Raw genomic sequence first — 24447 nt, forward strand, 5'->3', positions numbered from 1 at the left:
ACCCTCACAAGTTAAGGAGGAAACAGTTCATCACATAAACATCTGGACAACAAGCAGAACATCAGTCTGCAGTAATGATCAGTTTATACTGTTTGGAGATCAGCCGTCCATCCTCGTCCACTGCAGGTAACGTCAGTCTGATCAGAAGAACAGGATCATCAATCAAAGATCATCACTGAGATCATTGATTAGCTGAGAATAGATTTTATAGATTTAGGACTTCTTGTTTTGCTGCTCAAGAAAGAACATTTGTTTACGTACAAGAATAATGAAGCAAAGTGATTCATAACTTTATTAATTTTCTTTTTTTCTCACAAAATAATCAAACATAACAGATAAGAGTATTGATAAAGAACGGAACCGATGAGCAGAATCGATAAAATCCTAACGATATCCATCCCTAGGTCTTAGACACTTTATTTGTTTGTTTGTTTTTGTATGAACACAGAACGGTTTTATTTATTAAAACATTTATTGGATGAGAATCTCAGACTTCACCTTTTTAATCCTGAACGTTTTGAGTGAAGCCCCGAATATAAATTTATATCTGTGACAAACATGAGATTGTCCTCTTAACACAGCAGCCTGAGGAACACAATGATTGAGACATGTTATTAGCTTCATATAATAACAGAGCTGATTGTTTATGTTGATCTCATAATTAGACGTATCACTCTGAAACTGGATTCACTTCTTGGCAGCGCCCCAGAAAAAACTCTTTGAATCGCCTCCTATCAGAGAAACAGATTCAGTAGCTCTGAACTCTGTGAGAGAAACAGATTCAGTAGCTCAACTAAACAATCCATTCAGTAGCTGTGAACTCTCAGTGAGAGAAACAGAAAAACTCTCTGAACTCTGTGACCAGATTCAGTAGCTCTGAACTAGAGTGAGAGAAAAGATTCAGTAGCTCTGAACTCTCAGTGAGAGAAACAGCTTATAAATAAAAATCCACTCATCAGCTGTGAACGTTTGGAAGATTATGAAAAACCTTGAACATCTCACCCCGTCTCTAATAGAGTGGATAAATAAATTTGCAAAAATTTCTACATTTCTGAAGAGGGTCAATGAAACAAAGGTTAGAGGTCTTATAAATATAAACATATATATATATATATATATATATATAACATATATATATATATATATATATAAAGATAATTTACATCTGACTTCCTGGCATTGGAGGAAACATACATGACTCTTTATGCACTGTGTTGAAGGACCATAAACCCTCTGAACCCAAAGATGTTTTGGGATGTTTTTTCTCTCCTGATTTTCTCTACAATATAAAGTGCTGCTCCTCTAAGGAAACAGAACAATCATGACTAGAAGTAGAGAGAACTCAAGCATGTCTTTAGTGCAGAATGACAGTTATTATCACATAAATCATTGCATTCGATGAAATATCACAATTTCAGCTTAGTTTTGGTGCTTTCTCTGACAGAAGCGCTGTCACACATTGTGTTGCATTATTTAGCATATATGAACAGAAAGCATCATAGAAACTCCAAAGTTTCGAGTCTCTACGGGTTGATTTTCATTCACCATTGAAGTGAACCAACAAACGCCTGAAGGGAGAAATCAAAGAGTTTTTTCTGGAAGTTGATCATCAGGGAAGTGAAGCAAATTTACGATGGACGGGTTGTAACATGCAGAGCCATGTGTACAGTGCTTTTTAATAGATCATTGATTTAGGATGAAAACTCAGAGGAATGTTGAGTGCTTCTTTATTCACCTCGTTGAGAGGCTACACAGGGAGGTGATGTGTGTACTCTTACTTTGTACTCTCTTCTTGTCTTTTACAAATCTTTGACGTTATTGTTTATTTTTATGGTTAGATGTGTTTTTGTGCCATTCATCCTTCATTTGTGCCACCTTTTGTGTTTTCATGTCATTATGACTTTAATAGTTCTTGTTCAGATGTCACAGTGTTTCCTCTGTAATTCTACAGACCAACATACAAAAAAAAAAAAAATTTAAATGCCAAAAATAACGCAAAATATCCCCTCTAGTGTTTCCACTGAGTTCGTTCTGTAAGCCTCTGTGGTTAGTTCACATGTCTGTAAAAACAGCAGGACAGTCGAGCGTTTGTTCTATAAACTGCTAAAGTATGTTGAACAGATGAAGTTTAGATACAAACTGTGGAGACCAACTCGTTAACAGACTGAGGATTAATGTTAACTAACATTTAATAAAGAGTGAGCACTGCACCAGACTCTGTTTGAAAAAGAGCCGTTTAAATGCTGCATTGTGAGTCAGAAAACGCTCATCGGTGAACAAACCAGACTTCATGTTGTTTTTAATGCAAAAATCTTCTCAGGAAGAAGGAAATAACATCAGTAACAGGCCGAGCAGCATATATTTTATATTTATGTTATGTAAAGAATGGTTCATGTGGATTTCCAAAAGCAACAAAAAACCATTTAAATAAAGGTTAAACCTGGAGGAAACCCTGTTCCATCCATGTGTTCTTCTACATTCAGTGTTTAATGTCTTTAGCTATCTTGTTGTTGTTTTCTTCCTCTAACAGAAGCTTCTCCTCTTCCTCCACAGGCCCGTTGGAATGCCCAAGATGGAGAAAGTTTATTTACATAATCCTAGCACAGACGAAATTAGTTTGATATCAATATCAGCAACAACAGCTCATTTTCACGCGTCCTTTTTCCAGAATAGGGTGAGTACCCGTCACTGTTTGTGTCCTCTAATAGAAGAACTTTAACATGATTATTATGTTGTTGTTTACTCTGATCTGAGGTCACATGGTTGTGTGTTGTTCTCTCATGCTTCATTTTAAAACATTTATAACTCAGTAGTCTTTTCATTAACACATCGAGTAGAAGTTCTTCTTTAGAAAACAGCAGCAGAAAGACAGAAAACAGAATAAACAATAGAGGGAAGTCCTGATTCAAATCACACGTGTCATCATGTGACCACACCAAAGAGATGAAGTAATAATATATAACATCTGTTAACATAACACAACTCTTTATTGATCATTAGAAAACACTGGAACAGTTGTTTAACCCTTTAAACTCTGCAATACTTTGTTAAGTTTGATTATTCAAATGCTTCATATCCCTTAAATCTGTACGACCTAAGATAAAAGGTTATGTAAGTCAATAAACCATAATTATTGATAAGTATTTAAATGGTGTCATAAATGATATGTATAGCCTTTTTCTGACTCTGTAAGATGCAGATAACTGAACACAAGTCTTCATCTGAAGTAGAATAAACTACTCTAAAGAACTGAAACTAAAACATATTATGGAGAGGCTTCAACTTCTCCAGAACTCTGCTGCCACAAATCATTTTTCAATCTTTTACTCGTCTACAAAGCTTTAAGTCTTCGGATCAGCTGACGTGACAGACTCCCTGATGCTCTAAGCTCCTCCGTGAACCCTCAGATCCTCTGCTCATTTCTAATTCCTTTAAAACTCCTTAAAAAGAAAACTGGAGATGCACCTTTATTCATTTATGCTCCAAAACTGTTGAACCGCCGAATTAAAGACGTTAGAGAAGCCTCTGTTTTCAAGCAGCACTTAAAAACACGTCTATTTCTTTTTTAACAGCACTTTGTTTCTTACAGAGTCCCACATGGTTCTTTCAAATTCCCTTTTATGCCATTAAACACTTTATGTCTAAACACTTATTTAATTTAAAAAGTAAAATGTCATATGTTGAAGTTCTTTGAATGACACTTAAAATCTAAGTGCATAATGGATGCTCTCTTCCTACCATTTTCATTTATTTTATTTTTTAAATGTAAAGCACTTTGACCTACAAAGTCTTTATGAAATGTGCTATACAAGTAAAGATTATTATTGTTTTTAATATAAAAAATATGCAAAATCAGACATGTGTTGTCATAAAATTTGAATAGATAACCAGAAAATATTTTCCTAAACAATTCTAAGTGTATAAAAATGGAAAAGAATATTTAAAGGAACAAAGTATTTCTCAACAACCTATGTAGTATTATTTTATTTGTTTTTGAAGTCTCATCCGTCTGCTGTAAAGACAATGAATGCTTCAGATATTCAGCTTTTCAATAGTTAAAGTCTCAGTATTATTATTTAACAAGCAGTTCTGCAGGTGTTTAAGTGTTAATATTCTTCAGGGCTTCAATGTTCACATCAAAGACGCTCAGTAGAAGTAAACAGCGTGAGGCCTCTGTCATGTGGGTTTATTCCATCTCGAACATCATTAGTTCAGCTCAAATGTTTAGTTATATGTGACTATTAACGTAATGATTCCACCAGACTTCTATAAATGATTGGCAATTTTAAGAACAGATTTCCAGTTTGTTTGCAGTCCAGACAGTTGTGCTCATTTCTACTTTTGTTCTGCAAGAACTCAACCTACTTAAACTCTGATAGCAGAATATTTATCTGGATCCATCCTCTTGGGACTCGCCAGCTTTGTTTTTCTTCGCTAAGTGCCAAATACACATTATGTTTATTAAATCCTTTGTATTTATTTCCGCTACGAGCTATTTTGCTTCTCTTGGATTTCCCCTTCAAGCATAAAGTTAGGGAGAACAATCACAGAGATCTTTGCTGTGGTCACATGATCCGATAGCATCACAACTTTTTTATTAGCCGTGACGTTGTGTACTAATACTTTAAAGTAAACGTTGCATTGTGTACTTTTATTACACTCACAGTTAAGATGGGACTGTTGAGCACAAATGTAGAATTTGTAAACTTCAAGAGGAAGCAGAGTGTTTCTCTTCCTCCCTACATGTTCCCAGAGTCTCTTCTGTGCTTTGTGATGACACTAATCTGAGAAAAATAAAAGTATTTAAACTAACATATTTTTAAGATTGTTACAGTTAATTTTAATCCTAGAAAATCAATCTGAAGTAAAACACAGAGCTCTTTGTAGTAAAGATATAAATACCAGATGATCCATCATCTCTATCTATGAAACTAAACTTCTTTAGATGTTCAGTACATCAACAATAACACAGAAGTTCATATATATCATTTATATATTATTTTTCTTCCCCCTCCATTATTATCAAAACTGCCAATGACCAGTTTCTAAACCCATGCAGTGGATGTAGATTATCTCCATTGTGTATAAATACATGAACTCTTCTGAAACCACACCCAGGCTGAAAATAACTCTGAGTATGAAGAGTTTCCCGTTTGTTTCCTGTCCGAAAGCTCTCCTTAATCAATAAATAAAGTAAAGGTTAGAGTGTGATAACTATTCTGCAGTGAATGTTAAACATGTTTTCTGAATGATTTCCTTTATCTGCATTTATGAGACATTCTGTTCTGTTTGTCTTTATGAATCAACAAGACATTCTGGTTCTGTAGATGTTCAGACATTTTCATTTAGTCCTCATCTCTTGTCACATGTCTTTGTTAGTTTTTATCATATTAACCTGATCCTGTTTTCATTGACTGAAGGTCGTTTAAGTCTTAACTCAGTCAAAGAAAAAAGCAAAAGTTTCAGTCTAGTTTTAGTCATCAGAATATTCTAAACTTCATATTGAATTTCTGATAATATGTCACCGTGTTTCTTTCTTCCTGTTGTTGTCATTGTTAGCTTTAAATTAAAGCAAAACTTCACTCCAAAAATCATCATCTGTAAATCAGTTACTCTCAACGTGTTTTTTATGGAACTCTTGGAGAAAACTTTTTTGTTTCTCTCACAATCTAAAAAGAAAGTAAAGTCTTGATGAATGGAAGTGTAACAACAGCTAAACTATATGAAAACATCTGTTTGACACAACTGGAGCAAAATCATCCAAATCTCATTAATCCAGTCGTATGATCACTACTTCACATCTTCACTACAACACTTTAGACGAGTAGCGTTCCTGCACCACTGTTTTAAATGTAACTTCAATTCATCAAGACTTTTCTCCTTGTTTTTTATCTTACGTTCAACGTACAGATGGTCATTTTGTGGGTGACATGTTCCTTTAAGTAGATAAGTTCCTCCTGACGCTGTAGTCCTGATATGGAACTGCTGCATTGGAAAAAAGACCACAATACTTTGTGGCCTCATGAAGAGAAATTTTGTTTTTTAACATTTTAGTCTCCCCTTATTCGACAACAATATTTGATGTTGAGATCGTTTCAGGTGGCGTTCAGTGACACCGTCTGGTCGTAGTCGTGTGGAAAAATATCTTTGACCAACATATTTAGTGGTTGTTTTATTAAATGAACCAAACTCTGCAGGGAGGGTTCAGAGGAGTGACCAACATTATGCTAAAGTAAGACGGAAGCTGTAATGTTTGGGTAGCAGCTGATGTATGAGGTGCTGAGTGAGATCTCTCTGCTGTTTGTCTGTTCAAAGTGTCTCACTGGACATCATGTATATTTATGTATATATGTATATTGTGTTCTCTCTCAACAGATAATTCCTCCAGGAGGAAACACATCATTCGATGTCGTGTTTCTCGCTCGAGTAGTTGGGAATGTAGAAAACACTTTATTTATTAATACATCACATCATGGAGTGTTTACATACCAGGTAAGCACCCAAATACTCTGTTTTTATAGTTTAATAGTTAGTGCCTTAAAAAACGTGACTCATCTTTATTTCCTGTCTCCGTCCTGGTTCAGGTCTTTGGGGTCGGCATCCCGAACCCCTACAGACTGAGGCCCTTCATTGGGGCTCGAGTCCCCGTAAACAGCAGCTTCTCCCCGCTCATAAACATCCACAACCCGTTCAGTGAACCGCTGCAGGTAACGTACACTAACCACATTCACCAGAGGGTTAAAGATGCTCTATAATTATGATTATGATTATTATTATTATTCTGTGTAATTATTCTGTCTGTCTGTCTGTGGTTAATCTCTCACACTAAGACACATCAGTAAAATATAAATGTGTACTGTTACCATAGCGACCGTTGTAGCGGCCTAAATTAACATAAACTAAACAGACCACATTAACCCTCTGAACACCAAAACAGTTTCTGGGTGTTTTCTCTCTGTGGTCTTGATTTCCACTGAAATATAAAAGTCCTGGTGTTCTATGGAAACGGAACAATCATACCAGTCAAATGACCATAGAGAAAAAAGTTCACTGTCAGTTTTCTCCGGTTTTATTTCTATAGACTTTATGCTCAAGGACCTCTTGTTGCAGGAAATGAAACTTATTGAAAAACCTTTTTTTAATGATTGTTTTATAGAGTAATCGACTGCTGACTCCTCTTTACCCGACGCAAATGATCAACTGCTTCAGTAGTTGAAGGAATTTCTTTAAGCCTAATTAAGTCTTTTTCCTTAAAAAAAGCAATTTGCATTTTTTTATAATTTTGAACAAAGCATCTGCAGATTAATTCCTGACCTGATGTGTTATGAACCCCTAGTGAGACACGACTGGAGATGAATAAAATCATGTTTTTGTTATCATTATCTTGACCAGATCAAACTTCTCTAGTTAGTTAAACATGGAGCAGCTGATGGATGTGTATGTTGTGTGTTCTTGTTGCATGTGTGTCTCCAGGTTGTTGAGATGTACTCCAGTGGTGGAGATCTTCATCTAGAGCTTCCCACAGGTCAACAGGGAGGAACTGGAAAATTATGGGTGAGTTTAACATCTCAATGTGTTTGTGTTTGAGTCTTATTTTCATTTGAAGAACGATAAACTGACATCGTTTTACATGTTCAGAATATGCTGTTCTTTGCATGAAAAAGATAATATTCTTACTAATCTGTTTACGTGGCCAATGAAGATTAATATTCCACTAATATTCATCTTTATAAGCAGCCGTTCAGACTCTGATCAACATAAAAAGCCTCCAAAGTAGCCTCTGTACTGAACCCTTTGTGTTTACATCTCATTTTATTTCTTACTTAGACTGTTGGTCTTCTTTGCTAAATATCTTAAAAAAACAAGGACATTTTAAGAAGCAGAATTTGTGAAAAACAATCCAGTTGGAAAAAGTAAAAGAACAGGCCAAACTTTAGCTACCATGTCTCTGCTCCTCCAACTGTGGGATTTATTTCTGACATTATATCAGTTTTATCTTCAAGATTAAAAGTGCATTTGTTCATTAGTCATGTTTCCATCTACATATTTTTTTATGCTAGTTTTCCAGATAAAAAAGCTAAATTCAAACACCAAAACTTCGTCACTGCACTAAAATACTGTTTGTAAAGCTTTTGGTTTTACAACCATGAGTGAGATAAGACTCCGACGCTGTAAACAGGAAACAGACCGCGTGTCACAAACTGAAGAAGAAGAAACTATAGAGGCTCGTACTGTGAATGAGCTGTATACATGAACAAAGAATGATCCTAAAACCTGAATAATACCAACATATCTCAGCTGTTTTAATCTGAAAATGATAAATACACGTTCATAACAGCCTTGTTTTAACATACTCTTAATTTGTTTATCAAATTCTACTGTACATTTTCATATTTTTTGATTCTTAAATGATGTCTTATACTTTTGCACTGTATATTGTCGAGCACCAAATTCCCTGTACGTGCAAAAGTACTTGGCATTAAAACCGGTTTCTGTTTCTAAAGACCTAATTCTACATTTTAAGACAGAATATGATGTTTTCATGACTCGTCTAACAGTCAGTCTTGTCCTGTTAGTAATAATTATGGGATGTCAGCGTGTATGTAACCGTGGTCGACCTCCTCCCCTTCAGGAGATTCCTCCCTTTGAGACGAAGGGCGTGATGAGAGCCAGCTTCTCCTCCAGAGACGTCGACAACCACACAGCTTTCATCAGGATCAAAACCAACGCTCCCAACGAGGACCAGTTCATCATCCTCCCAGTGGAGGTGGAGGTCACATCAGGTGAGTGTCATCACCTCCATCACATGTTCCGTCACACTCTGAGTCCTCTCATCTGTCAGCTGATCGTTCTCTGACTCCCGTCCTGCAGCTCCTGGTATTTACTCGTCCACAGAGATGCTGGACTTTGGGACTCTGCGGTCACAAGGTGGGACTCAAACCTCAGAAGTTGCATCTGGACTTTTCCTTCCCTCTGTTCCTCTTTGCTCACTTCTCTTTCTCTTACAGATCGTCCCAAACTGCTCAATCTACACCTTTTAAACTCAGGAACAAAAGACGTTCCTATAACAGTACGTCTCCTCTGCAGCCTTTGTTTAAATCATCATACTAGTATCTTCATGTTTCCTCATCCTTTTCTTCTACTTCTTCAGAGTGTACGAACGACTCCATCGAATGAAGCCGTCACCGTAGATTTTAAAGCCGTCACGCTTAAAGCTGGAGAGAGCAGATACACCAAAGTAGCAAGTATTAGTTTTGATGGTAAGTAGTGTTTGTTTTTTTAATGTTTGACACCATAAAGGTTATAACTTTACATCATTAAGAGAGTTTTTAATTAAACTGTATTATTATTTTTTGGAGGCTGTTGAATTGTTTGTATTTCTATTATTTTGTCCACCCCATTCATATGATTAAAGGAAGGCTACATAACAAACACAGGACTTTATTACAGGACTTAGTTTTAGCTTAAAAGTACTAACACCACACAGTAAAAAAATAATTGTTTGCAGTCAAAGTACTAATACCACACATTAAAATAAACCCTGTTGCAGTAAAAGCACTAATACCACACATGCTACAATTGATCAATTAACTGTCAGTTGTCAACACTTAAATTAATCGATTGAGTTATTTAAAAAATATATATATATATTTATTTTTTTTGCTTTGTCTTCATCATTTATTTAATAAATTTAAAACAGCGGATAGATGCACCGTTTCCTCTGAACTCATCTCTTAACCAGGAAACTCGTCAGCTTCCTCCTCTGAGACTCACAAGAATCTTCTTAACAAGAAGATTATTATTAAACTTCCTTTTTAAGAATAATTTCATCCTTACTGTGCCTCAGGTTTATTCTTCATATAATAAAAGGATCATAAATAAACATATTGTGTCCTATAAAACACATTGCCTGTTATGAGTCATGTGCACACCAGTTTTACATCACCTTCTTACCCTTGCAGTTTGCTGCAGCTTTTTGCTTTAGAGCATTGCACAACTTCCTCTTGTGAGGCCTCGCGTCCTTTTTGCAGTTCACTTATCTGCTCTTCACATCTGGTTTATTTTTTTGCAGCCTCGAAGGCAAGAAGACCATATCAGTTCTCTGGTAAGATAACGGTCAAAGCGAAAGAAAAGAGTTACTCCAAACTCGAAATCCCTTACCAGGCAGAAGTTCTAGACGGGTGAGTTGTTGTCTGTGGCTGGAGGTGGAGAGAGGCGTTTCATGTGTGATAAAGGTTTGGTTCTCTAAACGTGTCTCCGTCCTCATGCAGCTACCTGGGCTTTGACCACACGGCCACTCTGTTCCACATCAGGGACAGCCCCGTCGACCCCGTGGACAGACCCATCTTCCTCACCAATGCCTTCAGCTTCGCCATCCGGATACACAACGTGTCTCTGCCCGAAGAGGCCAAAACCATGTTTAATGTGAGAGAGAGAGAAAGAGAGAGGTCACTTTATGACTGTGATACTGTGTTCAGTAGTGGAGTAACGGACCATTATCGATCCACAATCCGTACTGATCCCCCTCACAGTTCTTCATGCATCTGAACGGCGGTTTATTCCCCATTTTAACGTTAACCACCACAGTGTAAATAAAGTTTTACTGACGATCGTTATCCTCCAATATTCAGTAAAATATGAGATCAAGACATCATTTATGTTTTTCTAGTGTCTGATCTCTGATAATGTTACAATGTAAACAACCGATCTGTGTTTAAATCAACAGAAGGAACAGAGGTTCAGTTCAGTTACATTATGATGCGTCCAGGCTCTGCTCACTGAAAATTAGTAAATTATAACGTTATCATGATGTGTTCACATGTAATCTGTAAAATGTAGTGTTGGTGATAAACTAGAATAAATCCAGTAGTTTGAAGGAGATGTTTTCACATTAATATAAAATAGATATTAGAGATGAATTATGCTGTTTAACTTCCTAACACGAGCTCTAAGATTATAATACATCATTAAAACTAATAATGAATACATTTGAATTGTGTGTTTTAAAAAGAATAAACACACTATAAATTACTATAACAAAGTAAAAGTATAACATTTAGTATTTTTGATGGTTTACTGACTTCAGAGCGTTGAAATTATTTTTGCCACGGTGAAAAATAAAATAAATATTCTGGATTATTGTAGACCAGCTGCTATAATCAAACAACAGAAGGATCTGTATCGGAGTGTTATGATCCGTTGCTCCACTAGTGTTCAGTATCTACAGAAGTCAGTGTGACACCCTTTCTTCTTCTCTCTCTGTTATAGGTGCAGAACTTCAGCGCCCCCATCCTCATCCCCCCCCACGAGTCCCGCTACATCTTCTCACTGCTCTTCAGGCCGGTCCGACCCTCCATCCACATCGACAGCAACATCCTGCTCATCACCAACGCATCCAAGTTCCACTTGCCGGTCCGAGCCTACACCGGCTTCTTAGAGGTCAGAAACTCTCCTCACAGGGACTCAGAGCAGTGCTGGAGGAAGTACTCACATCATGTACTGCAGTACAAGTACTAATACCACACTGTAAACATGCAGCGTTACAGTAAAAGTACTAATACCACACTAAACATACTCTGTTACAGTAAAAGTACTAATACCACACTGTAAACATACTCTGTTACAGTAAAAGTACTAATACCACACTGTAAACATACTCTGTTACAGTAAAAGTACTAATACCACACTGTAGAAATGTCTGTTATAGCAAATTACCAATACAACACAGTAAGAAATACTTATTTACAATAAAAGTGCTCATATCATACAGTAAAAATACTCCGTTCCAGTAAAAGTAAAACAGTAAACCCTGTGTTGTTGTTTGTCTCGTCTCTGTCTGGAGCAGCCTCTGGTTCTGCCTCCCAGTCTGAAGGAGAACATCCTGGACTTTGGAGTTCGCAGTGCGACAGACACCAGCAGCATCACCTTCGTGGTGGTCAACAGTAATCCCATAGAGGTGAGAACACTCAGATACCTGAAGGTACTACTACAGTACACATAGAACAGCTGCTGAACAAGTTTTTGTGTCCTCCAGCTGGAGATCAAGTCCTGGCTGGTGACGGGAGACAGTTTGTCATTGGAGCTGCTGAAGACAGAGAAAGGAAACTCCTCCGTGGCTCTGAGTCGCCTACGAGAGCTGCAGAACACCTCGGCCTCCCATCACAAGACGGTAAGACCTCCACCGAGTCCTTCTGCTGCTTCATGTTCTCATCCCCATGATGTCACATGAGGTAGAAACCCCAAACTACTCCATCACTGAGGGAGGAGTCAATAATCTGATGTAGTCCAGAAGAAAGAGGTTGGTTTGTGGTTTGGGTAAACTACAGCCTCCATGTTCCTCTGGGGGAAGATGCACGTTTCTTAATATCCAAAGCTTCTAATGAGGGTTTAGAGTGAAGCTTTGAATGTAATTTATCAGATTAAATTAGTTAGTCATTTTAAAAAAAATCTGATTTAATGCGTAGAACATATCAGTGCTGCCTCCCAATGGTCAAACAAACAGTTTTTTTTAAAGGCTAAACGCCAACAAATCTGGATTTAAACGGAATATTTTCGTTGTGAATTTTAGAAACAATAACATTAATCTTGACTTCTGCGCTTTACGACGCTCTGGAGTTATTGGAAATGTTTTGATCACACAAGGTCCACCACCACTGGAATTTAATTCTACTAATACTAGTACTATGAGTATAACTGATCTTTATCTGACACTGAGCATAATACCGGCTTTAAACACAATTAATAGACTTAATATAGAATTGTTATCCAATGTTAACCAAACCCAAGGTTATAAATGATGCTCTGCTGTTTATACTTAAATATCATTGTTAGTTATAGATGCATGCTTATCTACTGCCCCCCTGCTTCCTGTTTCTCATACTTCTCCTCTTTCCTCTCACTTTGACACAGTGTTGAGTTCTCACAGACATGAACAGGGAAGCTCAGACTTTTTATCTTAATACGATCTCATTACAGTTTCACAACAGGTTTGACTTCTAGAAGCACAAGATAATCTTAACACAAACAATGCCACAACGCCCGACATGAAATCCTCCTATGAATCTGTGAAGCTTCTCATATTCAGCTTTTGTTAAGACTGTCACATCGGTCTAATTTCAACATCAAGGCCATCTTGGAGGTTGTAGTGTTGGATGTCAAACCAGACTGTCTGTAAGAAGGGGACGTAGTAGTCGTGGGCCAGAAGTTACACTAGAGGGCGGAACTTAGTACAACTGAACGCTGAATAAAACATATTTAGGACATTAATGGAACACTTTGATGAAGTGAAAACATGTGAAAGAAAAAACACTGACAACTCCCAGAACGGACAACGCTGTGGTGTCGACCTGTCGATCAGTGTGTAGCCCCGCCCTAAAGCATCCCCTGCTTTATGGTCTGTTTGACTCTAAATGGAGCATCATTTACTAAATGAACATCATGCTGTATTGAAGAAGACTTGAAACTAGAGATTGAGACCATAAACTCATGTTTACAATGTTTACTGAGGGAATAAATCAAGAGAGAAGTAGAGTCATTTTCTCATAGACTTCTATACAACCAGAGGAGTCGCCCCCTGGTGGACAGGAGAGAGAATGCAGCTTTAAACATTAAGAACTGACTTCACTTTAAAGAACCAGAGGTTGTTTCCTGGTCATTTCCCTGCCGACACACAAACAGGGATGCTACTTTTGTCTACATGCATGAGACTTTTCTGTGACGAGTCAATAATATTTTTTGTAGGTTTATTTATAAAAAAAAATCCTGAACAAATCAGGAAATCATCAAACACATATGGTCAAATTAAACTACAAAGATGATTTTTGTTGAATGTTGACCTTAACCACCTGAGACCTCTTAATGCTTCATAATGTAATAAACCAACAGTCGTATTTTAAAGTCAGTGACAGACAGGAAGTCATAGAGAAGCAAAACAAGAGAAAACATGTAGGACAGCATCAGCAGAAGTTGACAGACACATTTTTTAAAAGGTATTTATCTAACAGCTTCCACGTGTTGATAATCTGCAGCCTGAGAACCTTGAGTCGTTTTCCTTTAAAATAAATCACTAATACACACATTTCTGTCTCTACACAGGTGATCTTAGCATCAGGCTATTACGCAGCGTTCAGAGTGACTCTGGTGGCCAAAGCGCTGGAGGGAACGTATGACGGAGCCGTTCACATCACCACAGACTATGAGGTAGGTGGTGTCAGCGTCCAGTCAGCTGTTTTAAAGACAGAGCATTATGTCTCATGGTGACTTCTCTCTCGTCAGATATTAACCATCCCAGTGAGAGCTCTCATCGCTGTGGGAACATTAAACAGCTCTCCAAAGCACATCGTTCTACCATCTTCATTTCCTGTAAGTAACACTGACGTCTGCTCGTCTGTAAAGCCAACGTTCCCGTAGAAACATCTGTATAAGTCATCTTTTTTCTTTCCTCCTCAGGGTAAAGTCGTCCATCAGAGCTTCAGTATTCAGAGCTCCTTCACTCAGAAGGTTCGTCTGCAGCAGATCCGTTCGCTGACAGAAGATATACGTTTCTATTATAAACGGCTCCGAAACAACAAAGACGAGCTGGAGCCCAGACGGAAATCTAAGGTAGATCCTCGTTCTCTCCGAGCGACATGAGCGCGTCTTTAGTGTCCTTATAAACAGAACACTTATTTTTCTTTCCTCCATCTTTTTTTTTCAGGTGGCAAATATTTATTTTGACGCCAGCTTGCAGTGTGGTGATCACTGTTATGTGGGGCTGCCGTTTGTGCTTAAATGTAAGTTGTTTGAGTGTGTTTAGCGTTCAGAACTACGACTGTGTATTTGGGCCATTGTAAATATATAAAAAGTAATATAATAATGCAGCGAGGGGGATTATAATCTAAGAAAAAACATGTAATAACTTTTTTTAAATTTACAAGAAACAAACTGAGATTTAAATCGTAAATTTACCAGAAATAATCGTGGATATTCTTTGAGATTAAAGTCGTAAATTTACGAGTAAAATCTTGGATATTCTCTGAGATTGAAGTCGTAAATCTACGAGTAAAATGTCAGATATTCTTTGAGATTAAAGTCGTAAATTTACGAGTAAAATGTCGGATATTCTTTGATATTACAGTCGTAAATTTACGAGAAAAAATCTTGGATATTCTTTGAGATTAAAGTCGTAAATTTATGAGAAAGAAATTTGGATATTCTTTGAGATTAAAGTCGTACAGTTACGAGTAAAATGTCGGATATTCATTGAGATTAAAGTCGTAAATTACGAGTAAAATGTTGGATATTCTTTGAGATTAAAAAATGTCGGATATTCATTGAGATTAAAGTCGTAAATCTACGAGAAAGAAATTTGGATGTTCTTTGAGATTAAAGTCGTAAATTTACGAGTAAAAATTTAATTCACATAAGAAAGCTTTGATATTCTTTGAGATTAAAAACTCATAAATTTGCTGTAATTTTTAATCAAGGAACCACAACGCCTCACACCATAGACACCCCCGAGTGCAAAATATATTATTATAATGATATATATTTATGTTAATAAAAGAACACCAAATTAACTTTCAGGACCTTTGTCTTTGCTCAGAGGCCGTCCTTAGTTTTAGTTTTTTTGCAAATTTATGATTTAATTATTTTAGAACATATTTTTCTTGTAAATTTACGACTTTCATCTTGTAAATTCAGATTTTTCTTCTCTGATTTAAAATAAATAAATAAATGTTTTACCTACAATGGCCCTAATGCACCATTTTATAAATCTCAGAAAGCCAGAGTCACAATTAGAAACTCTAAACCTCTCTTCCCTTCCCAGCGGAGTCTAAGCCTCACGGGCTGGCGTTGCACGAGGACATCTGGGATGCTGATGTGGATCTCCACCAGAAACTCCTCCGGAGATGGAAAGAGCTCAAAGAGCGCTCGGGCCACCAGTAAGTACATGAGCAGAGAGGATTCAGAGAGCTTTGAGCTTCTATTATCACATTTTACTGGTAAATGAGTTCCCCTTTCATCAACGCACTGTTTCCAGAGAGTCACAAGATGTTTGTTTCTGTTCTACCTGAAGCATTGAAGCCGTCTTTGAAGTCAACACGGACCTCCAGAAGAACGTTCAAGCTAAAATAACAGCTCACTTGACGTGGCCTTCGCTGGTCAACTCCTCTCAGAGAATCCTGTTTCCTCTGACCAACACGAACGGCTCCTCCGTGAGTAGAAACCTCCAGCCTCCAAACACAAAGCGGGAAATGTCTTATTGATCATTGATCTCTGAGGCGGGACGTCTGTGTGTGTCTCTGCAGGAGGAGGAGGTGATTCTGCAGAACCCGGCCGACGTCCTGGTCTATGTGCAGGTCCTCCCTTTGGCCCTGTTACCAAACCCCTCTGTGTTCTCTGGAAAGCTGGCTGACAGGTGGGAAAATCTCACCAATCAGGACATTTACTTTTATTCTCACCAGCCACTGTGGCTAGTTTTCAAATGACTAGCCGCAAAGCATTTTCACTAGTCGCCAGTGTGTCATTGTAAGTTGTGTTTTATTTGTTGACTATTGTGCGCTATAAAACTAGATTTAAGAACATTTAAAATAGTGGTGTAAAAATTGTATCACGGTTCGGAGTCACAGATCAGATCAGCACGAAAGAAAAAAGGTAACAAAAACAACTTTTGGAGATCACTGATCACGTTTTTCATGTCATTATTAGTTTTAATGATGTATTATAATCTGTTTAGAGCTAGTGTTAGGAAGTTAAACATCATAATTCATCTCTAATATCTATTTTATATTAATGTGAAAACATCTCCTTCAAACTACTGGATTTATTCTAGTTCATTACCAACACTACATTTTACAGATTACATGTGAACACATCATGATAACGTTATAATTTACCTTCAGACAATGCTCATTTAACTGAACAGAGCCTGAACGCATCATAATGTAACTGAACTGAACCTCCTCCTGTTAGCCGTTAGCGGTGCTGCTAACGTTACTAGCTCTCCTGTTGGTTTAAACACAGATCGGTTGTTTACAATGTAACATTATCAGAGATCAGAGACTAGAAAAGCATAAATGATGTCTTGATCTCATATTTTATTGAATATTGGAGGATAATAAAAGTTTATTTACACTGTGATGGTTAACGTTAAACCGTGTCATTAATCAGCGTTTCCATGTGAGCCAAACCAGGAGGGGATCAGTACTGATCATGGATCAGCTACGGTCCGTTACACCACTAGTTTAAAATGTAAATGACCGCTGTACCAAGACTTAATAAAATGTACATCAATACAATATGTCTGATGTTGTATATTAAGCTCCTTTTGCATGAAAACACGCAACTGATTAAGACAGTCATAAAATAAAAATATAATAATAATATAAATATAAAATATAACTGTGAGTGAATAAATGTGAATATGAAGGATGTCCACAAGGCGTTCATGTTCTTCATCCCCTCGTCTTCCTCACAGTCTTCTTCTCTGGTTTTTATTCTCCAGACTGCCGTTAGGAAATCTGTCCAACATCAACATCGACACGAGCACCTTGGAGTTCCAGGTCCACAGGAACCACGTGAGTGACGCTGGACTTCACCGTTCAGAAGTCCAGAGAATCAGCTGCTCGTCGTGTTATAACTGTGTTTCTAATGACGGAGGCAGCACGAGGGATCTGTTTGTGTCTAACGGTCTTTGTGTTTGTTTGTCAGACGTCGGTAATGAAGAGCAGTACGGGCTTCATCGAGGGATCAACACGACCTTTTGTGTACAACCTCCTCCTGCTGCCCGGAGAGGTCAGGTCCTTCAGCGTGAGGTTCACTCCCTCCAGCAACCACAGCGTCTCCTCCCTCCTCATCGTCAGGTAAACAAACCACTGAAACCTGTTGGAGAATGAACCTTAAGGAGAACCACTACAGGCACAAACCTTGTTTATCATGCACTAATTACATAACACGTCTTCTTTCAGACTAGTGGAAAGAAAACATTTATTTTACTGTTTGCGTCTGTAGACTTCTCCTAAATTCACCAAAAGTTACCATTATAATGCCTAATTTGCATATTTAAACATAACATTTCAGAAAACTTGTAATACAAATAATAATAGTCCTAATGTCAGTAATCAACTGGTGAAGTTTCATGTTGATATCTATTAGTTATTTTGTTTACCCTATTCACCTGTAGAGTCTTCAACATGTATGTAATTTAACTAAACATATCTTTAAAGGACGTTTTCTCTAAATGAGTTTTTTCTCAGACTCTGATCCATAAATCTCCACTTCAGTAGCTCTTACATACACCAAACTTTACAGCTTCATTCCTCTCTATATTCTGAAGGTTTCTACAGAGGGGTTTGTTCAGATATCATTCATAGTCTGATTTATACAACATTTTACCCCTAACCCACTAAAACATGGAATTTATTTTTTGTTTTTTTTATGTCTGTTAACAGTATTTTCTGATTTATATCCACAATCCCCTCTGTAAAAACCTTTGAATCTTATTTCTCTGTAAATTTTCACAAGAATTTTTAACTACGTAAATCAGCACATATTTAATAAGTAAATGCTTAATTTGCATGGTTAAACATAATATTTCAGAAAGCCTTTAATACCACAAACAATTGTCTTAAATAATGAACTGGGGAGGTTTCATGGTGATGTGTATTAGATATATATTTATTAATGTTGTCTTCCTAATAGACTGTGTGCTTCATCGTGACCCTTTTTAGAAATAACTTGACGGTGATCGAGACGATCGTTCTTCACGGTCGAGGAACGACGGAGAGCCTGAAGGTTGCCGGGAAGCCTCCGGGCCAAGGCAGCTCTCTGAGGTTCAAGATGACGGAGGCTCTGCTGAAGGACTGCACCGAGAGTGAGTCTGTGTGTCTGCTGTCTGACTTGACCCTTGGGCCTCACTGGGGACATTTATGGGCTTTATTGTTTTGTTTGTGTTCAGCATATTTTGGCCAGGGAGAGAGTTTTTTTATTTATTTTAGAGGTCTAATTTCAGCTCTAATAATAAGTCCATAATAAACGTTGTAGGCAAAATACACTCAGACCCTTCAGGACAAAATGTCCCATTTAAACCCATTAAAACATAATGTTTGATCCCATTACATCATAAAATAATTTATTCTATTATATCAGGCCTTAAATCATTATGTAAAAAAACATAATTTACAGGGTTTCCTGAAGAAAGCAATTAAATGCATCAAGATTAATGTTGATAATTGTTGACATATAACAGACTGTGAAAAAAAATAAAAAATACCCCAAGTAATGATATATAAAATAATTCAATTGTTTTTAAATAAAAAAAGCATTTTCTTAACTCAAACAGACAAAAAATGTATTTGTAAGTGGAATATTATATTTCTATATAGTATTTTGTCATTGCAGCTTTAGGAAGAGGACATTTTTGTCTTTTAAGGACATCAGGACAACTTTTCTTTAAAGGAAGTGTTTCACAAAACATTCAGCTTGGCATAATCTGTCCTCCACCACTCTAGTTAAATACTTAACTCGTATATTCAATAGAGTTCAACATGATGTAGATTTACTGCAGGAATCCCAGAACCGACCCATAAAGCTTCTGATTCTCCTCCTTCATCTCTTTAATGATGTTTAAACACTGTTAGGATCTTTATCTCCTCTCATACTCCATTGTTTTCCTCTCTTTGATGTTTCTCCACCGTTCTCTGTTTTTAAATGCGTCTACATTCCTCAGTGTTGGCATCACCCTCATGCAGAGAGCAGAAACAATGGAGTCTTCCTCCTTCAGCTTTCACCTCCCTTTCATTTATTCTAAGACGTCATCATGCTTCCTGTTCTCTCTTCTAAGATACACAGTTATTTATGGCCGTACACCCAGAGTTACTTTTTGCTTAAATAAGTATATACGTTATAATACATTATCTAAATACTTCAACAGTTGGATTCCACACACTTTGATTTATTTAATTATTGTCTGTTCATTTTCTTCCAGAGGTTAAAGTCCGGGAGCCAAACTTCACCCTGAGGAGGACGTTCAGGGTGGAGAACACGGGTCTGCTCCCCATCACCATCAGGTCAGCAGAGATCAACGGTCAGGCCTGTGAAGGATACGGATTCAAAGTCCTCAACTGTCAAGAGTTTGCACTGAAGCCCAATGCTTCTAAAGACCTCATCATACTGTGAGTGTAGTCTCTCTCTCTCTCTCTCTGTGATGTTCTGTCTGTGTTCTCAATAAATACTTTGAGGTTTGAATACTTCAGTCAGAGGATGAATCATCTCTCTGTCTCTCTGCAGCCTCAGGTCTTTTCTTTCTTCTCCACTTAGCGTTCAAGTCTCCTCTGAACCCAAAAGCTGTTTCAGGGTGTTTTTTGTCTTTAGTCACATTTTTCTCTCTGTGGTTTTGTTTTTCACTTTAATATAAAGTCCTGCTCCTCTATGGAAACAGAAGTATGATGAATAGAAGTAGAGAGAACTCAAACAGGTCTTTAGTACAGATTAACCCATTTATGACATAAATCATAAAGAAAAGTTACATTTCTTTGCTAACTTATTTTACAAAACAATGGTATATCTATATATCCAACAAGTGTAACCAATATTTAAAAAAAAATGGGGCCTGAGACATGTAGAATAAAATGTTTATGATGAAATATTACAATTTTAGACTCTGTTTCAGTGGCCTTATCTGACGGAAGTGTTCGTCACACATGATGTGTTCAAGGACCATCGGAAAGATTTAAATCTGACGATAACTTTTTCTACTAAACGGTGTAGTTTTGGCAATTGTTTAAAGAAAACTAAATAAACTATTGACAAAATAAAAAAAATGCTCACATGCAAATATTTCACATCAAAACTTTTTATTTCGATAGTGATGCAGATACAGTTGCAGCACTTGTTCAATAGATTCGGATAGATTCTATTCAGTCCGAGGTTAGAAGCGACCCCCTTTACCAGGTCCGATCTCAGATGTCGATTAACGAGGTTTTGTATTTCTGGACTTACATTTTTTAAACTTCAACATTTCCCTCGATCCTCACAGGTTTACGCCCGACTTCACCTCATCTCGAGTGATCCGGGAGCTGAAGTTGGTGACATGTGGAGGCTCAGAGTTCGTGTTTGTCCTGAACGCCTCCCTGCCCTACCACATGCTGGCTGCCTGTGCAGAGACTCTGCCCCGACCGAGCTGGGAGCTGGAGCTCTACATCATCGTGTCTCTCATCATGTGGTGAGGGCCGCTCTACAAACTGCACCACGCTAAACAAAACACAACCCTGTTATGTATTCTTTATTTCTTCTTTTTTTCCACCCAGCTAACGCTCTGTGTTTGTTGTGTTCACGTCTCCTCAGCTCCATGTTCCTGCTGGTGATCGCCACAGCATACCTGGAGGCTCAGAGCATCTGGGAACCTTTCAAGAGACGCGTGTCGGTGGAGTCCAACTCCAACATGGAGACCGGGAGACCGTTTAATCTCAGGGAAATAGTGCAGATTCACAGTGATTCAAAGTAAGTGTTTGATCAAACCTCATGATATCAGGAATGAACAGATGTTATATTAAAGAGATAGTAATAATATTAATATTAAAGGGATAGTTTTGATGATTAGAAGTGCGTTTGAATGAGGTTCTGCTGTGGACGTATTTAAGACTCCTAAAATAATCAATTTCCGTTTAATAGTATACTATATTTAGAATATTTTCACCTCTTTACCTTGCTCTCTTTAAAGACACCAGACTACATTCACAAAAACAGAGATTTAACCTGTCAGAACACAGGAGCTACTGCTCTACTGCTGCCTCCATCTGTTAGGTAGTTTGTAACACAAAAAACAAAATCAGTATTTCATTCCTGTAAATCATTTATTGAATTTGCATCATAAGGAATGTGAACAGCAGCAACAATAAATATTCTCTGGTCAGATAATATGGCCGACATCTCTACATTAAAAACTCAACATGAGGAAAACATTGTGGAGGAAATCCCACATGAAACAGCAGTGAAGGATCCAAACAGAGCTGGTTTAAGTTGCAGATCATGTGTCTGGATCTGTTATTTGACGTTTTCCTTCCCCTCTCAGGTTGAATGATTACGGCGACCCTCCTCAGAACTCCAGAGGAGCGTACGCGTCCAGTAACGGAGCGGCTCGAGTTGGAGGTCGGCAGGGAAACGGACGCACCTTCTCCGACTCCGACGTCCAGGACAAGAGGTCCAGGATTCCCTTCAGCCGCCCAGCTATGCAAACCGCCTCCTCTCAGCTGAGCAGAGGAGGTACGACAGCGGGACAAGAAGCTCCTCCTCCCCCCGCCGCCTGCCAGCTGACCAACCGGAAGGCTCGGAGTACCAAACAGCTGGAGCTCCAGGGTCAAAGTTTATCCGGGCTCTCGCTGCCCCACAGAGGCCTCAGCACCGATGAGGCAGAATACGCCAACCTGGTCGGAGCCATGGACAACGACCTGGACCGCCCAGACCCTCTGAGCAGTGAGCCGGTCCAGGAGCAGAGTGCTCAGTCCATACAGAACAAAGGTACCACCCTCAGTCCTCATCCTAAGAGACCAGCAGGGTCAGAGGGATTCAGGTCCAGGTCTTTGAACTAGTGTGTTCATTGTGTGTTTTCAGTGTTGGAATCCAAAGGGAAGCTGAGAGGCAAAACAAAAGCCCAGAGGAAGAAAGAAGAGAAAGAGAAGAAACCAACGGTGAAGACTCAGGGAGACGAGCTGAAAGACAACATGGCCGACAACGACGACAGCTCCTCCACGACCACGGAGACGTCCAACCCAGACGTGGAGACCAACATCAAAGAGGTACAGAGGGAACGCTGTGGTAGTCCAGATCAAAGATGTTCTCGCTCTGTACATCGTAAATACTGGACACTCCAGACTTGGACTCTTATGTTTGAGACTTGACTTTGATTTGCCTGCTATGAGACACAAAGACTTTCTTTGTAAATGTCATAGTTGTGCTCAACGTCTTAATAAACGAATGCACACTTTCAGTCGTAGCTGTTGGCACCAGAATAAAATGGAGAAAACTCTAAATTCAGTAGAGATGAATCAGCTTTTCAGCATCAAACATGAGTAGCTCCATAGTTCCCCTTCCTCGTGAGGATACCACCTATTTTATCTCTGTGTAGCCTTGCAAATGAGTATTAAGCACAGCTCATTAATGTTATAGTTTCTGCTTTTAGCTCTCCAAACGGCTCCTTTTTTCCCGTCCTCTTCTTCTTAACGGGTCGTGTTAGCAGTCGTCCCTCTTCAACCTTCTCCAGTTATCCTTCTAGAGAGTTCTCCGTCTACCCTCTAACAAATCACTAGAGGTGCTACGGATCATAAAACTCAAGGAAGTCCTCTCTTCCCCCTGGTTTCACTTTGAGTTTTTGCTTAATATAGAACAAGAAGCTGGAGGGGCAGTCGTCTTACTGCGGGAGGCCTTTGTGATATTAATATCTAATAAATCATCTACAGATGAATAATGAATCATAATCTTGTGATTAGCACTGTCAGCTTTTTTCACAGTTGCACCGTTGTTCTAATTGAACAACTTAACACATTCAGATGTTTTGATTCATAACTTGCAGTTGGACATTTAAACAATACGCATTTTATGTGTGTTGTAATTTTAATACTAGCATTGAAAGACAGGGAAAACTTGAGACTTGACTCTGACTTGGTCCTAAAGACAAGATAACAGCTCCGGCATCTTTAATAGAAATGACATAATATTGATCATGCTGTTATTAAACACGTTCTGTCGTTTCCTCCAGGAACCAGTGAAAAAGAAAGGAAGGACAGTAACCACAGCAAAAGTAAAAGAAGAAACTTCAAATTTCCTCATCAAGCCCAAAATCAAGAAACAAGTAACCATAAAAAAAGAGAACCCAGCAGAGAAATCCAGGTGTGTTTATGATGTCATCACATGTGATGTCATCATCTCCTGTCTGTTGCTCCTTCTTATGTTCATAATGAATCTGTTATTGTTCTCAGTTCTCTGGAGCTTCCATATGTTACGCCGCTGGAGAACAAACAACGTAAGAGCTTCACGTCCAAAACTCTGCATCCTCTGAGCAGCATCCCCAAGCCCCGCCCACTGCAGAAACCCAGATGTGAGTGACTTCACTTCAACGGTCGTGGGTCACGACTTGTTATTTTAAGATCATTTTGTCTGCGTTAATGCAATGATTTACCAGCTGTGTGTCTGTAACGTGTTTGTTTTGTCAGTTGAAGGGAAGCTGGAGGAAGGACGTCCGTCTCGGTTGGCCAAACTGTTGTCCAGCGGTCCGGTGACGGAGCTCGGACACAGCAGCAGCTCTGACGGAGAGAAGGACTTCCCCACTCCGGAGTGGGACGTCCCACTTTCCAAGAACTGTGTCCGTAAGTAAAGACGTGAAACCGTCCCGTCTGTCCATCGTCTGTCCATCGTCTGTCCATCGTCTGTCCATCTTCAGTCTTCACTGATCATATGTTCTCCTGTTCTTCA

The 24447-nt window shown here is 38.4% G+C and overlaps 1 protein-coding gene across 1 annotated transcript in view; it reads left to right on the top strand.

Moving 5' to 3' along the window:
* Window positions 1–24447, top strand: part of tmem131 (transmembrane protein 131) — a 37482-nt gene that overhangs the window by 9689 nt on the left and 3346 nt on the right. The window contains exons 5-35 of the mRNA XM_054602665.1: window positions 2554–2674; window positions 6376–6492; window positions 6585–6707; window positions 7474–7554; window positions 8633–8783; window positions 8872–8928; window positions 9009–9070; window positions 9152–9260; window positions 10073–10181; window positions 10272–10425; window positions 11269–11439; window positions 11846–11956; window positions 12035–12169; window positions 14095–14199; window positions 14275–14361; window positions 14449–14601; window positions 14696–14771; window positions 15809–15923; window positions 16058–16196; window positions 16290–16399; window positions 17486–17558; window positions 17692–17843; window positions 18711–18853; window positions 19967–20153; window positions 21017–21202; window positions 21325–21480; window positions 22052–22497; window positions 22591–22775; window positions 23735–23865; window positions 23955–24073; window positions 24189–24341. Of these exons, the coding sequence (XP_054458640.1) occupies window positions 2554–2674; window positions 6376–6492; window positions 6585–6707; window positions 7474–7554; window positions 8633–8783; window positions 8872–8928; window positions 9009–9070; window positions 9152–9260; window positions 10073–10181; window positions 10272–10425; window positions 11269–11439; window positions 11846–11956; window positions 12035–12169; window positions 14095–14199; window positions 14275–14361; window positions 14449–14601; window positions 14696–14771; window positions 15809–15923; window positions 16058–16196; window positions 16290–16399; window positions 17486–17558; window positions 17692–17843; window positions 18711–18853; window positions 19967–20153; window positions 21017–21202; window positions 21325–21480; window positions 22052–22497; window positions 22591–22775; window positions 23735–23865; window positions 23955–24073; window positions 24189–24341 (4217 nt within the window). The remainder of the gene's footprint in view (window positions 1–2553; window positions 2675–6375; window positions 6493–6584; window positions 6708–7473; window positions 7555–8632; window positions 8784–8871; window positions 8929–9008; window positions 9071–9151; window positions 9261–10072; window positions 10182–10271; window positions 10426–11268; window positions 11440–11845; window positions 11957–12034; window positions 12170–14094; window positions 14200–14274; window positions 14362–14448; window positions 14602–14695; window positions 14772–15808; window positions 15924–16057; window positions 16197–16289; window positions 16400–17485; window positions 17559–17691; window positions 17844–18710; window positions 18854–19966; window positions 20154–21016; window positions 21203–21324; window positions 21481–22051; window positions 22498–22590; window positions 22776–23734; window positions 23866–23954; window positions 24074–24188; window positions 24342–24447) is intronic.

This window comes from Anoplopoma fimbria, chromosome 8 (genome assembly GCF_027596085.1).
Source record: "Anoplopoma fimbria isolate UVic2021 breed Golden Eagle Sablefish chromosome 8, Afim_UVic_2022, whole genome shotgun sequence".
NCBI classification, from domain to species: domain Eukaryota; kingdom Metazoa; phylum Chordata; class Actinopteri; order Perciformes; family Anoplopomatidae; genus Anoplopoma; species Anoplopoma fimbria.